The 17,651-nt window shown below is 41.3% G+C and overlaps 1 protein-coding gene across 2 annotated transcripts in view; it reads right to left on the minus strand.

Moving 5' to 3' along the window:
• Dbt (dihydrolipoamide branched chain transacylase E2) overlaps positions 1-16,223 on the minus strand; it is a 31,714-nt gene extending 15,491 nt beyond the window's left edge. Inside the window, exons 1-3 of one of the 2 annotated variants that reach the window (XM_051185618.1) lie at positions 16,110-16,223; positions 7,290-7,413; positions 4,842-4,917 (exon numbers count right to left, since the gene is read on the minus strand). In XM_051185618.1, coding sequence (XP_051041575.1) covers positions 4,842-4,917; positions 7,290-7,413; positions 16,110-16,160 — 251 coding nt within the window. In that variant the 5' untranslated portion in view covers positions 16,161-16,223. The remainder of the gene's footprint in view (positions 1-4,841; positions 4,918-7,289; positions 7,414-16,109) is intronic. The other variant, XM_051185617.1, reaches the window with a different exon arrangement.
• Between the last annotated feature and the right edge of the window lie 1,428 nt (positions 16,224-17,651).

Genomic DNA, 17,651 nt, shown 5'->3' on the forward strand with positions numbered 1-17,651 from the left:
GTTGGTGGTGCACACCTTAATCCCAGCACTCGGGAGGCAAAGGCAGGTGGATCTCTGTGAGTTCCAGGCCAGCCTGGTCTACTGAGCTAGTTCCAGGACAGGCTCCAAAGCAAAACAGAGAAACCCTGTCTTGAAAAAGACAAAAACAAAAAACAAAAACAAACAAACAAAAAACAAAAACAAAAAAACTAAACCCTGTACCTCCAGGTTTAATTCAGGTTTTCTGCTTTTTTGAGAAAGTAAAATGGTATTTCCTCTTGTATAATATGATATAATGAGCATCCCTAGTTAGAAAATATAAAAACTGAAATGTTTTCTGTTCAAACAGTGATGCTCAAACCTCGAATGCTGAATGATCAAGTGATAAAGACTAAGCAAGTGTTCTCTAATCTACAATACAAAATCTGAAGTAGTTTTGGTACCAAATGTTTCAGATAAAGATATTCAACCTGCACTAACTCTTTATCAGACTTAAAGAAGGAACAGTTTTTAGAAATAAATAACAGCAATAACGACAACAATGACAATGTCTTCAACATGCATCCTTTGTGATTTTAACTTGTTCTAGTGCCATCCTCTTTCGCCTAGTACAGCTGTGGCCTTAAGGAACAAAGAACTAAAATAATGTCTCAGTATTGGAGGAAGTATGGGAAAATAATGCCCTGCTAAACAGAAAATAGCAAAATAGCAGCACAAATAGATACATGACAAAACACGCCAAATTTTGCAGTTAAAGATGGACTAAAATGAAAATTTACTACAAGGGTAGAACAGCAGATTATTTTTTGGTAAAAGAATCAGTGACTCTGAGCATCAGTCAGTTGAGGTATGAGGACGGCAAAGGGAAAAAGAATCGGGCTCAGAGACCTCTGAGACAATGTCATAAAGCATAGGAACACACATGTCGGTATCTCTATAGGAAAGGAAGGGAAAGTGTCAGGAACGATGGTTTAAGAGGCTGAACATAAGCGGATGGTGGCGGTAGCAGGAGTGGCAGCACATACCTTTGATCCCAGCAGGGATAGGCAGATCTCTGTGAGTTTGAGGCCAGTGTGGTCTACAAAGTGAGTTCCAGGACAGCCAGGGCTGTTATACATAGAAACCCTATCTCAAAAAACCAAAAAAGCTGAGTAAGGTAGCACAAACCTGTGCACAGATAGCTGAGTCAGAAGGCAAAAATCAACAAAACAATTGTCAACAAATGTTGGAAGGAGTATGAGAAAAGGAATCCTCATTCACTATTGGTGGGATTGAAAACTGGTTCAGCCACTTTGAAATCTCAAATCTGTGGAGAATTTTCAAGAAGCTAGAAGTAAATCTACCATATGACCCAGACACACTACTCCTTGGCATATGCCCAAAGGGGTCAACATCCTCCTTCACAGTTACTTGCTCAGCATGCCGATAGCTGATGGTTGCTCTCTTCACAATAGCTAGGAAAGGGAAACAACTTAATTGTCCTTCATGTGATGGAAGGATAATGAAAATGTGGTACATATACACTATGGAATACTATTCTTCAGCTGTAAAGAAAAATGAAATCATGAGCTTCGCGGGTAAATGGATGGAACTAGAAAATATTATATTGACTAAGGTAAACCAGACACAGAAAGACAAATAACATATGTTCTCTTGGGTCTGAGGCTCCAAGTCCCAAATATTCAGATGAGAGTACATATTGTGGAGTAACTACAGATACCAGCAGAGTTTTGAAAAGGGACCATTCCTGGGGCGAGAGAGTCAGGAAGCAAAAAATCAGGGAGAAAGGGGAATAGTAGGAAAAATTGAGGACACTAATTCGGGAGGTGGGAGGGAAAAGGAGTTAAAATCACAAAGGATGCATGTTGAAGACATCATCATTGTTGTCGTTATTGCTGTTATTTCTTAAAACCTGTTCATTCTTTAAATCTGATACAAAAGGAAAAGAGAGGAAGGCAAAATAAAAATAAGGGTATCTGAAAAGGCCACAAGGAATCATACTATTAACTACCTACCTTAAAACAAACAAACAAACAAAACCCTAAAACTATGATATACATAAGTCTGTGTATAAATAGTTTAAGTGCTGACAATGCTCACTCCAAGAGCCAAAGACCATCCAACAAAATCCCAACACCCAACTAGATAGGGAGACACCGTTAAGTCTAGCAAAACTATTCATAGGAAATTAGGAAGGAATTGGAGAGATGGTTCAGTGGTTAAGAGGACCCACGTTTGGTTCCCAGTCTATATCAGGTGGCTCATAACCACCCGTAACTCCAGCTCCAGGGTTCTCTGGTGACTCCTACCCTGACAACATTCGTACTCTTGTGCACATATGCTAGAAATATCTAAGTGACACAAAAGAAGGCAGTGATGGAAAAAATACATAACCACAAACACATCAACAAAATGGCAAGACCAAAAAAAAAAAAAAAACCCAAAACAAAAAATACTTACCTTGTCAGTAATTACACAAAATAGAAATGGTTAAAAAAAAAAAAAAAAAAAAAAAAAAAGGCAACCATTAACAGAATGGATTTGTTTAAGTGATCCAATTGTATGGATAATATTCTCTCTCTCCTGGGTCCTCCTATGCAGCTGAGGCTGGCCTCAAACTCAGAGTGATCCTCCTGCTTCAGCCTCTTAATTGCTCACATTATTAGTGTAGGGTATACTATTCTACAGGAAACATTCTATTTTAAGCATTTTTTAAGTATAACATAATACATATATTTTTTTTTCTTGAGTCATTTATAAATATTAAGTTAGAGAACAAACACTAGTCAAGAAAGGTCTTAGTAATCTTAAAGAACTCATGGGAAACATGCGACATATTTGTCATTTAAGAAAGTTTGAGAGATGATGGGACAGACTTATTAGACTTCTAGGGGAGGCCTTAGCCTCTCTGAGGAGCAGATGGAAGGTGGGGGTGAGGTTGTGGGGGAGCAGGAGGAGAGAAAGGAGGGGGAACTGGGATTGGAATGTAAAAAATAAATGAATAAAAAAAATTAAAAAGAAAGAAAGTTTGAGAGCCAGGCATTGCACAGTGGTGGTCCCATCACTCAAGAGACAGAGGCAGGAGCATCATAAATCCAAGGTCAGCCTAGGCTACATATCAAAATACCCCCATTTCAAAAATGAAAACTAAACTATTAAATTTGGCACGAGGGGAATAGATTCTCTCTGTTTAGTGCAGGCTTACCTCAGACTTGAGATCCTCCAGCCTCACCTTCCAAAGTAGCTGAGAAAAGCAGGCCTGGCCTTAAGATTCTCATTAGAAAAAAAAATAATTTCCTCTTCTAAGAGCCTTAACCCCTTTACTAAGCACATGGATCTACAAAATTAATGAGATAGAAATTAAGTTACATTGTATTTTCATCTAGAAGAAAGCTTGGTCTTGAAGTAAAGGCATCATTAAGTCAAATGCACACAGTCCTTCGGAGAGGTAAGACATTTCCTACATATTACATTTAATTGTGTAAACAGCCACCGCTGTGAGCTGATTCGACACCACAAGGGACAGCGGCTCAACAGAGGACAGGCTCTCCTGAGTCCATGGCTTGCCTCAGTAATACAGTGTCAAGGAAGACAATGTAAGGATGGGTGCTTACTGAAATCCTCTGCTTACCAAGTCAGGAATGCAAGTAGAGGAACTGACACTCACCGGCCTCAGTCCAGCTTTCTAAAGAATATTTGAGCCAAGCGCAACGGAACAACCAATATCCCAGCATTGAGGACACAGGAGGCTGAGACAGAACGATGGCAAGTTTGAGGCTAGCTTGGGTTATAGAGCAAAACCCTATCAAAAAATAAAGAATTGTGGGGAGAAATCTCATTAACCATCATAACTGCTACTTCTAAAAACCCTTAAAACTTAGTTCACTGCCAAGAGGGATTTTTTTTTTTTCCCCTAAAGAAGAAAGACACAAAAGGATGGAGAATGTCAAAGACAGTAGAGGATTTCTTCCTTTTGTTCTGAGCATCTATTCATATCTATATTATATAATTTTAAAGTTTTTGTTTTAATTGGGACAGGGGAGTGTAAATATGTAAGTATGAGGCAGTGGTGTAGGATTCCCCTACAGGTGAAGTCACAGACAGTTGTGAGCTACCAAATGTAGGTGCCAGGAATTGAACTCAGATTCTTTGGAAGAGCAGTTCATGCTCTTAACCACTAAGTCATCTCTCCAGTCCTAATCTTTTACATTTTCAGGAGGATTTTTTGATTTGTGCCTTTTGGGTAAAGTATTTTGTAAGCCTACAGACAAGGTATGTCAAGTAACATGAACCAAGTCTTTTTACTGTAAACCATCTTCAGTATGGTAGAGAGTTAGACGATAGGATTTGTTTCAAGATATTAGTGAGGAAATTGTGAGTTCATGCATTAGATTCTTCTAAAATCATGAGGGCTGGGTGTAACTCAGAGGTGCCTAGTTTGTAATCTCGCTACACTGGGTTTGATTATTGCACTGCCTGGTTTTATATAAACTTGTAATCTCTTAGAAAGCAATCTCTTTTTAGCTGAAGCAAAGAATAGACAGTAAAAGGACTTTAAAGAGAAAGAAACAGACTAGAGAGATGGCTCCATCGTTAAGGACCCTGGGTTCAATTTTTGGCACCCACATGGTGGCTCACAACCATCTTTACCTCCAGTTCCTGCCTTTGAGGGCACATGACACACAGATGTATGTGCACGTAAAATAAAATAACAGTCATTAATAAATCACATCAAAGAAAGAGACTTGAGAAATAACTGCTGCTACTAGCATATCAGTAAAGAAGTTTCCCAATTTGAGTCTCACTTTTTACATATTCAATTAATTTTACATTGGTGTAAAATTATTTTGAGACTAACTTACCATTCTTTAATAGTTACTTCTCGAATCCCTTCTCCAATGTCAGAGAGTTTGAATTGAACAACCTGTCCCTGCAGCACTTCAAAAATAAATGGGAAATTATATCATTAAATATGTATTACCAATAGCTACTTTTATTTCTAAAATTAGAATATGTTCTCAAGTAGAGGCAGAAATTGTTCCATTCTATAGACAACCATACCAAACCAACCAACCAAACAAACAAACAAAAAACCAAAACAAAACCCAATAAACTAAAAATCCCCAACATTTCATAACTTTAAAAGGCATAACCACTAAAGCGTTGCAGAAGTTACTCCAAGACACAGATTCACTGCCACCGAACTTTTTTACTTCCCAAATAATGCTCTTTGATAGGTTCTAATGTCTCTCCTAAGAAGTTTCTGACAGTTTGAAACAATACTGATGTACAACAAAAGGCCTGCACTCAACTAGCTCTCTTCCTTGATACTTGATACTTAGACTACAACCAGGCAGCAACTTATCTAGCAGCCTTGGAAAAGTGTTCTTTTCCTCTTTCCTCTTTTTAGGTTTTGTTTGTTTGTTATTGTTGCTTGCTCTTTTAAGACAGAGTCTCACTGTGTAGCCCTGGCTGCCCTAGAACACTGTAGATCAGGCTAGCTTTGAACTCACAGAGATCCACCTGCCTCTGCCTCCTGGGTGCTGGGATTACAGGTGTGTGCCACCATGTTTAAAACATTTCTTTCTTTTTAAAGATTTATTTATGCAGTGTTCTGCCTGTATATATGCCTGTAGGCCAGAAGAGGGCACCATATCTCATTATAGGTGGTGGCAACCATCTATAATGGGCATTGAACTCAGGACCTCTGGAAGAGCAGCCAGAGCTCTTAACCACTGAGCCATCTCTCCAGCCCACTAAACATTTCTAATATGTCCAAATTATGTTCTGCCAAATCATTCCTAAGACTTTTCTTTCCTCTCTCCATTACGCAGGAAAAAAAAAATGTCGAGTGGCAGGACAGAAGTAAGTAAACATACACCCTATTTTGTTTAAAGTGTCCAATGTAAAGATCTATTTGCCTTGCACACAGGTGATCATACTTCCTGAATGGATGCTCACAGCAGCACAATTGAATTAAATACTATGGTTACGCTCATTTTCCAGATGATGAAAGAGATGAGCCACTTTCTCAGTGTTACGCAGCTAATAATGAATAAACAGGAAGCTGGGCAGTGGTGGTGCACACTTGTAATCCCAGCACTCAGGAGGCAGAGGCAGGTAGATCTCTGTGAGTCTGAGGCTGGCCTGATCTACAGAGTGAGTTCCAGGACAACCAGGGCTACACAGAGAAACCCTGTCTCAAAACAAACCAGTACTACACAGTAGTCCACATAACCTGCAATTGATAAACAGATAGACCTGGAGTTCATGAGAAGTATTTAGAGGACAAAGCAGGAAGTTGCTGTTCCTCCTGCAGTGGCCTCTACTTTCTCTGGGAAGTAACAAGTGATCAGGGTTAGAAAATGGTAATCTTGGCTTGAGCAGAGTGAGTATAGCAGAAGAAGGTTTGTGTGACACCCTGGGTTTTATTATTTGGCACCACACATATGTTTGAGCACGCACACTTGCACACACACACACACACACACACACACTTTCCACCCATACAATTGCCAAAATAAATTACTATACATATTGTATATGTGGTGCTAGGGTTAAAACACGTCTATATTGTATGTATGTGTACTTATATGTGCGCATATATAAATAGATACAAATCTTTTTAAAAACAGTGGTGAATGTCTGAGACAATTAAGGACAGCATATAAAAGCATGAAAAAGCAGGCAGAATCTGCCTACAATTTCTCTGCTTTCCATTGCCAGGACCCTTGTGTCTACAAAAATGCTTAAGTACATAATGAAATCTAGGATTCTCTATCAGGGTTCTCAATAGATCAGCAGAAAAAAGCTCCTATGCCATTGCCAAATCTAATACTTCCTCAAATTATTTACAGAGGCTGGTATCTGGGAGAAAGGTGAGTAGGTAAAAGCCAGAGAACTCTCTATTCAGGAACAGTCAGGGTGATTAATTATATCATGCCATCATAACAGCAGATTAAGTTTCACCTCACAAACAGGATGGCTGTGCACAAGGACATAAAGATGCCTCTATTAAGTCAGCAATTTACCTTAACTGAGAAGGTCACATCAGTGCTAATGATTGCACCTAGAAAACCAGACATTAAAGAACAAATGACCGGGTATAACCCAGTCCCGACTGGAGAACGACCAGCATTAAGGGGAACAGTGGGGTGGAGTGGGAAAGAGAAGAAGAAATGGACAGAGGCAGGGAGAGTAATGCTAGAAATACAGGCTCAACTTTTTTACTTCCAGAAGTCTTTGGTTACTAAGAAAAAGAGTCAATAAAGATAACATTATTTGGCATGCTATTTGGGGAGTGTACTCACCAGCTGCTGTTCTCAGGGAGAGATGTGGCTGACTGTATTTGAGCAAAGGATAACCGAAGGAACACACACATTTTGGCTTTAAAACATGTACGTTATTACATGTTTGAAAATAGCGAACATAAGTCTATCAAAGAGAAAACAAAACAAATAAAAAAAAAACATTTACAAATCCTCAGGCTGGGAGTGAAGGTCATTGGCAAAATGTATGTCCCATGAGCAGACAGCCATAGGTTCACCCATACACCCCAAATAAAAGTATAGACTATTTTAATGGCTGTTTAAGTAATATGGAAATCGGTTCAGTTCTGTTTTGGGCTGATACTCATGTCAATAATGAATTATCTAGGTAAATTCAGAATACTCAACAGCAGGCACAATCAAACTGATGAAACTAATTATTTGCTAAATTGCTCTGTTCCAGTTATCAAAGGCACTCAAACTCAAACATACTACACCCACTGGGGCGTGTGTGTGTGTGTGTGTGTGTGTGTGTGTGTGTGTGTTTAATATTTATTATGTATATAGTATTCTGCCTCCATGTGTGCCTGCAGGACAGAAGAGGGTGCCAGTTCTCACTATAGTTGGTTGTGAGCCACCATGCAGTTGCTGGGAATTGAACTCAGGACCTCTGGAAGAGCAGCCAGTGCTCTTAACCACTGAGCAATCTTTCCAGCCCCTGCACATGTGTTTGTCTATTTAAAGCGTTGTCCCAAATTCCTCACGATTCAGTGAGTAGATATGCTTAAGTTGTTAGAATTGCTGAAATAATTTGATGGAGGAACACTGGGGCTGCAGATGTAGCTAAGCTAGCACGCATAAGGCCCTTACTACATCCTAGAACTGCAGAAGCAGACAACAAAGAAGCCCCACAGTGATTGTTAGCACTTAAGACAATGGAAAACACATGTTATGTCCAAAAGTTTTGTTTTTCCTCTCGGTACTTGGGGCAGGACCCATGACTTCTTGGCACACATCACCTCTAAGCAGCCCAGAGGGCTTTCTTTTTTTTATTTTGTGTGTATGAGCATTTGCCTACATGTATAGCATGTGTATTATGTGCATGCCTATTGCCCAGAGAAGCCAGAAGAGGGTGTTGAATCCTCTGGAGTTACAAATGGTTATTGACTGCTGTTTGGGTGCTGGGAACTGAAACCCAGTCAGTCCTCTGGAAAAGCAGCCAGTGCTCTTAACTATAGAGCTGTCCTCCAGTTCCCTCCCTGGTTTTCATATTCTAATTGATAGATGGCTCTGTTAACTATTTTGCATAAAGTCTTGGTACACTCAGCTTCGCAGATCAAAACCTAAATGTCCTTACCTTATAATTCATTAAAGTTAACCTTTCATGCTATTAATATCTGGTAACTACCTTGCCTTTTAAACTACAATAATTTCTAGCCTCTATTTTTGAGAACACTGGTATATATTTAAAACTCACCAAAGTTACAGAAGTAATTATTGCTTAGAGAACATCACATTAGTTGTGTACATTAGTTACTTGGGGTGTGGCAACAGGACTCCCTATGCTGCCTATGTTAGTCTTGAAGCACTAGGGCTCAAGTGATCTTCCTGCCTCGGCATTCTAGACAGCTGGGAAAATAGGCACATGCCACCACACTGAAAGTCATATTTTAATATGTATTTATAAGTAAGGATTTTATTCTTTTTCTAAAAGCAATATAAAACAAAAAGAATATATATATATATATACACACACACACATATATTTAACTACATAATTTAAAAAACATTTGCTTCATTTATGTATGTTAGTGTTTTGCCTGCATGTATATATGTATGTCACATGTATGCCTGGCACCTGTAGAGGACAGAAGATAGGGTTGGATCCTCTGGAACTACAGTAAAGGAAGGCTGATTCTGAGCCACCATGTGGGTGCTGGGAACCAAACTCAGGTCCTCTTGGAGAGCAGTAAGTGCTCCTAACTGCTGAGTCATCTCTCTAGTCCCTATATTTCTGAAGGCAAAGAAAAACTGATGTTCCTTTCTTAAATTCCATATCCTGTCTTTACCTTAAAGAGCTCATCCTAAATCTCCTCTTTTCCCTGATTCTGTATATGTGTGCAAGTGCATGTGTTTGCATGTACACATAGTTTATGTGTGCATAGGTACATGGAGGCCTGAGGTTGACGTTGACTGTCTTTCTCAACAGCAGCCCTTCTGATATACTTTATTTAGCAGGGTCTCTCAGAACCTCTCATCATCACTTCAGTTAGTCTGGCTAGACATTCTGCTCTGGGGATTCCATGTCTGCTTCCCATGCCTACCTGATAACTCACTTTTATAATACCTGTATTTAAACATCTATTTTTATCCTGTGTGTGTGTGTCCATCTGTCTGTCTATGGTGAGTGTGTAATGTGAGCGCACGTAAGTGGAGGTTAGAGGACAACTTTCAGGAGTGAGCACTTCTGTTGTTCTACTTTGTTTTGAGGCAGGGTCTCTCCTGTTGTTTCTGCCTAGCTGCATACTCCAGACTAGCTGGCCTGCCAGCTTCTGCATCATTCTCCTGTCTCCGCCTCCTATTTAGTCACAGTAGTGCTGGGATCACATCCAGCCTTTGACATGGGTTCTGGTGATCAAATTCCGGTCCACAGACCTGTGCAGCAAGTGCCTTTCCCCACTGAGCCACCTCACCAGTCTCTAATGCCTGTATTTAATTCTTAGTATGAGTAATATTTAGGAACCACAAAGCCTAACTAAAATCATTTAAGTTGACAGCTTAAAGATGGGCAGATATTGCCCGGACTCTCTTCTTCAAACACCCGATTTTGTTTGTCTTCCCTTTCTCCTTCAACATTCTGAACTCTAGCTCTTGGTCAACAAAAAAGATGTAATCATCTATGCTTCTTCAGATAGAGAATACAGAGATGCCTAATGAAGTATACATACATTCACCGTGACTGAAATAATATACTTCACACTTTAAAATACTTGGAGAAAGTTAACCTACAGAAGTCTCTCCCTTCAACAACACAGCTCTCAGTGAGGAACCACCCAATTAGAACGCACCAAGTGCTCTCTTGCTATGTATGTACCGGGTACTTGAAGTTTCCATATATACTGCCTTCTCTATAGCTCACATTGTCTCCTGGAAGGTGTATATTATTACTCTCACATGAGAAGTTGATGGAAGAGGTGAAGTTACTATTCCAAGGTCATGTTGCAATCAAGGGGTAAAATGAAGCTTTGAAGACAACGAAACCTGATGTTAAAGCCTAGGCTTTTCCTAACACATCATGCTGCCAGGGAAAAGAATCCTTTCTTTCCAAGCTATAAGCTAGGAGAAACAATTCTTTCTTTCTCTCAAGCATGGCCATGTGTGCCTTTATTATTTGTAATAAGAAACTAAGGCAATAAATAAATACATAAGTGAAAAACCCAAGACAAAAGAGAAGTGAGGAAGGGTTAGCTTGACTTTGGAAAGGTTTAAATTGGGCTTTGCACAATAAGTATGAGTAATAAAGAGGAGAAGGACACTTCTATGGCACAGGAGGTGATGTAAACACAGAAACTGCAGCAAGAGTGTGATTAGCATGGCTACAGGCTTGATTTGGTTTGATCGGATTTGTAAAGGAAAGCAGTGGCCACTGAAGATGGCTGCTCATGTCTGTGAATGTCAGGATAAGGAGTGGGAATTTATGCTTTGGGGGGGGGGGTCACACTACAGGCAGGGTTAGGACACGGTTTACTTAGCTCATACGATAGGTGAAGTCTGGAGAGAAAGGGCAAGGCGGACTGCAGTAGTTGGCACATGAAACACAGACTCCTGAAACTGATGGACAAGGACAGAGAAAAGGTAACTGAGTTGCAATGGGCAATATGTGATTAACAGCAACTGGATGACTTCGAAGAGAAAGAGGGAGGAGATTAAAAAATGAGCAAAGATAAGAGATAAAAGGCAATAGAAAGGAGGAAAAATTAAATTTTAAACCTGTGAAGTCATTTCCCCCATAGAACCATAATATGTATGTATGTATGTATGTATGTATGTATGTATGTATGTATATTACGTAGCCCTGTGGGGTGGAACTTCCTGTGAGGGCCAGGCTGTCATCACTCACAGAGCTCTGCCTCCCAGCTCCGGGACTAAAAGCATGCGCAACAATGTCTAGAAAAGCCTCAGATTTTAAAGGACAGGAAACAGACACAGCAAGACTCCATGCATATAATTTATCATAGGCATCAAGTTCTCCTCCCTTACAAATTTTTGCAGAAGATTAAAAAAGCAACAAAACTTCTTTTACTGAGTCATGAACAATACTTAAAAGACACAGTTCCACTGAGATTATCTGACCAACATGCCTGAGATAATTCCAATTTATACCTAGTGACTTACTGTATTGATGATTTAATGTCTTTAACTAGAAAAAGAAAAGATGGAGGTGAAAAAATTTAGCTGATTAGCGCAATAAAGAAGTAAGTAAATAAGTTCAAATGACTTAGTCTTTTGAACAGGAAGACAAATACCACTGAAAAAATATAACACAGGAGCCAGTGAGATGGGTCAGTGAGTAAAGGCTCTTGCTGCCAACCTTGAGGACATGAGTTGGATCCCCAGGTCCCAAATAGTGGAATGAGAAAAATGACCCCTGCAAGTTGAACTGTGATTCCCACTGTATATTATGATACTTGTGTGTTTGTGCACTCCCCAACACACACACACACACACACACACACACACACACACACACACACACACACACAATAGGTATAAAAAAAATTTTTTTTTTGACTTTCCATTCTCCCCAGGTTTATTCAAAAGTCCAGGGACCCAGTCTTTGGAACTTCCCAAACACGCATATGAAGACCCGCCCACATGCGACCCACCTCCATTGCCCCTCATCCAATCGGTCTGACGGGTCTTCGCTCCCAGACAGTATTCAATTTGCCAGCACAGTCCCAAGGCGAGGTAGCCCTGTGGCCCTAACATCACTAGCGTATGCTCGTCCCGTCCCCCAACAATATGTACTATCTCTCTGCTTTTTTTTTTTTTTTTTTTTTTTTTTTTTTAGACTTATTTATTATGTCTGCAGTGTTCTGCCTGCAGACCTGAAGAGGGCACCAGATCTCATTATAGATGGTTGTGAGCCATCATGTGGTTGCTGGGAATTGAACTCATGACCTCTGAAAGAACAGTCAGTGCACTTAACCTCTGAGCCATCTCTCCAGCCCCATGGAAAAAAATTTTTAATTCAATAGAGCATAGTTGATGAAATTAGGAACCAAATCTATAACTCCCAGTGAAGCAGGAAACCAGACACAAAACCCCTTGCATTGTAGTAATTTATCACAGGCACCAAGCCCTCCTCCCTTAAAAAACAAGTGCTGAGAATGGGGACACACCTTTCATCACCCTCAGGAGGCAGAAGCTGCTGAGTCTCTGGGAGTTTGAAGCCAGCCTGGCCTACAGATAGAGTCCAGGGATGTTACACAGAGAAACTCTGTCTTGGAAAACAAACAAAAGCAAAACAAAGATGTCTTTTACTGAGTCATTCAACAAATATTTATGTGCTCTCACAGTATGTCCAGTACTAGGGTTACTTACATACAGAAGGAAACACATGCAATTCCTGCCCACATGCAGTGTTTAATTATGGTAGTTTGAATGTAATCGGCCCCCCATAATCTCATACGGACTAGCACTATTAGGAAGTGTGGCTCTGTTGGGGGTGGATATGGCCTTGCTGGAGGAAGTGTGTAACCGCGGGGGCAGGCTTTCAGGTTTCCTGTGCCCAGTATACCACCCAGTAAGTCAGTTGACTTCTTGTTGCCTGCAAGATGTAGGACTCTCAGCTACTCCTGAAGTACCATGTCTGCCTGTATGTAACCATACTCCTCGTCTTGATAATGGACTGAACCTCTGAAACTGTAAGCAAGCTGCCCCAATTAAATGTTTTCTCTGTAAGTGCTGAAGAGAGTTAGCCCGAAGTAAGGATGCAGATTGAGTGGGAGTAATCCAGGAGATGACAGGTGTTGCAGATGAGGCAAGAGTCTTCCCGGCAAAGGAAATATATGAGCAAAGGTCTGGAATCAAGAAAGCACAGAGTGTGTTCAGCTAGTTGTTTCACAGAGTTCTCTGGCAATTTAGTGGGCAACAAGTGAGCACAGTCAGAGTTGGGGCTGGAATGAGAAATCTGTGTTTGTGTATGATGTGTATTTTTTTTTAATCCAATCTTATTTTACTGATGTTATATTCAATGCCCAGTAAAGTGATAGAATTATATATATATATATATATATATATATATATATAGTACTTTTCAAGAAAATGGATGGTACTGGCAATTATTATCAGGTGAAATAATGTATAGATATAGGCAGATATAGAATGTTGTCTCATAAGCTGGGTGGTAGTGGAACATGCCTTTAATTCCAGCACTTGGGAGGCAGGGGCAGGCAGATGTCTGAGTTCGTTGCCAGCTTGGTCTACAGAGCAAGTTTCAGGACAGCCACAGAAACCCTTAAAAAACAAAACAAAACAAAACAAAACAGCAACAACAACAAAAAAATGGGGGCACAAAAGTAGAAGAGGAACAATTAAGGATGTGGAAAGGAAATCTAAAGAGGGCGTGTAAGAGGGTAATAAAGTGTAGAATGAATAGGTTTTTAATAAAGAATTAAGATTGAGATGTTGTGGAAGCCAGATCATAAGTTTCCTAGGTCATGTGGCTTGTGAGCATTTCTAAAAAAAAGTTGTCTTAAGCAAGAACATGGTATGATCTAATGTACACCTTATTTTTTAAGTTCATCATGGCTAGCCTATGGGAAATGAACTGTGGAAGGGGCAGATCAGAGGCAAGCAGCCCAATTAGGAAAGACTAAGACACCTGCAATTAAGAGTGAGGTGAACAGTGGCTAAATTTCTTCAGAGTTAGAAGCTAGAACCAAGAGAAACAGGTTTAAGGGTTCTATTCTGGAGCCCAGAGTCTGCATCCCTGAGGCATTATGGCATACTGTGAGAGGGCTGAGGGCTAGCTTTTCCAGGCTCCTTTTGCTAGCAGTAGCTATGTAATGCTATTCTAGATGGCTAAGTTAGCCTGGTAGTATTCCTTCCTCCTTCCAACCTTAAACACTGACTGAGTTGTTGCAGCTCCCTTATGGCCATATAGGAAAGGTCAAAATGAACTGATGAAACATCAGCCTTTGATGATGACTGTCATCTGTATGCATAGGTGATGTCCTGTCATTCATTGGATCTGTGTTACTTGCAATTGAAAAATGCCTTGCAGCATGCAATTGCAGAGATCTCTTGAACAGCAGAATACAGGAGCCTTCTGTACACCCATTTGGAAGACTAAGAAACACCAGGAAACCATTAGCATAGCTGGTGACTACATCCAGAGGAGTGGGAGAGAGAAGGCAGGAAGTAGGAAAAGTGCATCGGGCATATTTAGAAAGGAAGTAGCCACACATCACTTAATGACAGGACTATGAGAACTCCATCATTTGATGATGCTTACACAAACCGAATGGCTTAGCTTATTACCCACCTAAGCTATAGGCTAACTCTTATGCTACAAAACTGTGGGGCATGTTACTGTGCTAAACACTGTAGGCAACTGCAACTGTGTGTGAATCTACACACATCAAATCATGTAGAAGTTCAATGGAAGTGTTCAGACCCATTGTAATCTTTTGGGACGATTGACTGCAAAGTCTTTGTGCAGTGTGACTGTATTTAAAACAGCATTCAGAAGCTGGAGAAAGAAGACAGTGGAACAAAACAGCAAAAGATGTAGGGAGAATAATATTGTCTCACAAGCCAGGAATGGGGAGCTCTCAAAAGAAAAGCCACCAATACTGCCTAGTAAGGTTCTCTTCTGCTGGTTACCTCCTACTTCCCCTTCCCAATCTCCTTACTCGCAGCCCTCCAGGAAGTCCTCTCTGCGCCCCACTCCTCCACAAAGATCATCCCCATGAGGCACAGTAGCTCTGAGCACTTGTTCCATAATAGCACGTCTCTGATGGATTCTAAAACCGTTGCAATTTGTCTTTCCTAGCCCTCTCTCTCCCCTGCTCTCTTCTGCTAGATTACAAACTCGGGAGGAAAGGGATGGTGACTGTCTGTGTTATATTTATATCCCCAGTGCCCAGAACATACAGCAGCAGGCTGGGAAAAGGTTTTGTGGGATCAGGAGGCCACCACTGTAGGAGCATCTAGAGGAATGGGAAAAGTCAGTATCCAAGAAGTTATGTAATTAGGAAGAAACAGAATGCCTAATCGGATACTTCCACCGTTGTTGCTAAAAGCTTGTGAGTGAGAGCGGACTGCAGGCAAATGCAGATGGTAAATTGATGATAAAAGGTTGGAACGGTGTGTCTTGTGGACCAAGGAGAGAAGCAGAGCTCCGAGTGAATCTCAAGCTAGAGGGTACAGTTTTCCTTCTCCTCTTCCTCCCCACGGAAAATTGCCTCGGGTTAGGCTAACAACGTCGGCGTCTGGCGTGTGGTGGGGACACAATAATCCCGAAAGAACGTAGCTCTGTGTCTGCAGCGCCTATGACAGTGCCTGGCTAGCATTAAAGCTGCTCAGGCAAAAGTGAAGCAGGCTGAAAGACAGGGACTTGGGTACCGCTGGGAGGAACGCTAATCGCCACAGGAGCGCGCCCAGGTAGGAGCTGGGAGTTTGTTCCCAGCTTTGCTGGCGCGCCACCTTCGCTGCCCTTCTGTTTGCATGCATCTTTCCATCACTTACTCACAGGACGCGTGACACTCAAAGAAGGAAGCAACGCACCTCTCCCCCTCCAAGTGACATCTACTAAATCACTCCTTCTCGACTTCAGACCCACTCAATCCTGCTTACCAGTCTGACAGCATTCCGGCTCCAGGTCCCCAGCACACGCGTTGCAGCCATCTTACTCCGGAAATAGCCACCAACCGCCCAGCTGCGAGAGACGCCTCCTCCAAGTGACCAATCCCGAGACGCGAGACGCACCTCCCCTGAGCGGCCAATGGGAGCGAAGGAACGAGCCTCCCACCCAGCAGCCAACCAGGATGCGGGGCGGTGCCGGTTGCAGCCTCAAAGCTCTGTGAAGAGGATTGGGGGAGAGGGTAGAAGTAGGGAGGAGGGCACCTCAAAGGGCCAGTTACTGCTGTGTGAGTATACACTCACCAACAACATCTTTTAGCTCAGAAAACGGAGAGAAATCACGTTTAGGGGCTACAGAGATGGCTCTGGCAGAGGACGAGGGTTCAGTCTCTAGCCACATCAGGTGGCTAACAACCTCCTACAACTCTAGTTCCAGAGGATCCCATGTCCTCTTCTACCATCTCTGAGCACCTACTACATGCATGTGCTCAACATACACACACTTAGGTGCGCACATACATACATCATTCTTTTTTAAAAATTAAGGCCACACATTAAAGACCTGAGCGGTCAGTAGCAAAATGTCCTTCCTGGTGTTGCGCTGTAACTACACTGAAGGCAGAAAAATAGGAGGTTTTTATATTTTTTAACAAGGTTCTGAAGCATGACTTTTTCATAAGTCCATACTGGAACACTTGTGTGTGACAACATTTCTTTCTCCTGCGAAGTGTCCTTGAGGTTGTCCAAACTGGCTTCTCGCATCTAAAATAAACATGCCATCACATTGTCTTTCAGTCTTAGAGAATGTGGTCAGATACAACAGCCTAGCTTAAGAAATGAGTCACAAACTTAAAACCCGAATTGCTTTGCCTTTTAGAGAAATGTCAAATTGAGGCCAAGGAGAACGGTAAAAGGAACATCAGAAACCCAGCACCCAGCACTGTGAAGGTGCGGGGGAAGGGGATGTTAGAGAGAGATTAGAGAGAGACAATAACATTATGAATCAAAGTTCAGTCAGCCTGAACCATGGGATGAGATCCATTCTTTTAAAACAAAACCAAGAGGGAGACAGAATAAGAGAGAACTAGAGTTTTCTTTGATAGGTGATGTATACATACATGTATACAGTTGTATAAAAGTCCAGTGACATTCAAATGTTCTTGCTTCTAAAACTCTGCACCAATGCCCAAGGGATTAGAGAGAATAAAATGGGAGGAAGCTGGGGTGACATTTTCTCAGCATTGGAAAATCTTAGGGGTTGTGAAACAAAATCCCGTTTCCCACAACTTATTTAACTTCACACAGATGCACAATTTTTGCCAGTCAGTGTAACAAGTACATCTACTGCAGGCAATACATATAAATCATTGCCTTTATCAGAAAATCTGCAATAGCTGGATGTGCTGGCACACACCTTTAATCCCAGCACTCAGTAGGCAGAGGCAGGTGGATCTTTGTGAGTTCGAGGCCAACCTGGTCAACAAAGTGAGTTCCAGCATAGCCAGGTCTGTTACACAAAGAAATCCTATCTCAACA

This window comes from Phodopus roborovskii, unplaced genomic scaffold (genome assembly GCF_943737965.1).
Source record: "Phodopus roborovskii unplaced genomic scaffold, PHOROB, whole genome shotgun sequence".
In the NCBI taxonomy this organism is placed as follows: domain Eukaryota; kingdom Metazoa; phylum Chordata; class Mammalia; order Rodentia; family Cricetidae; genus Phodopus; species Phodopus roborovskii.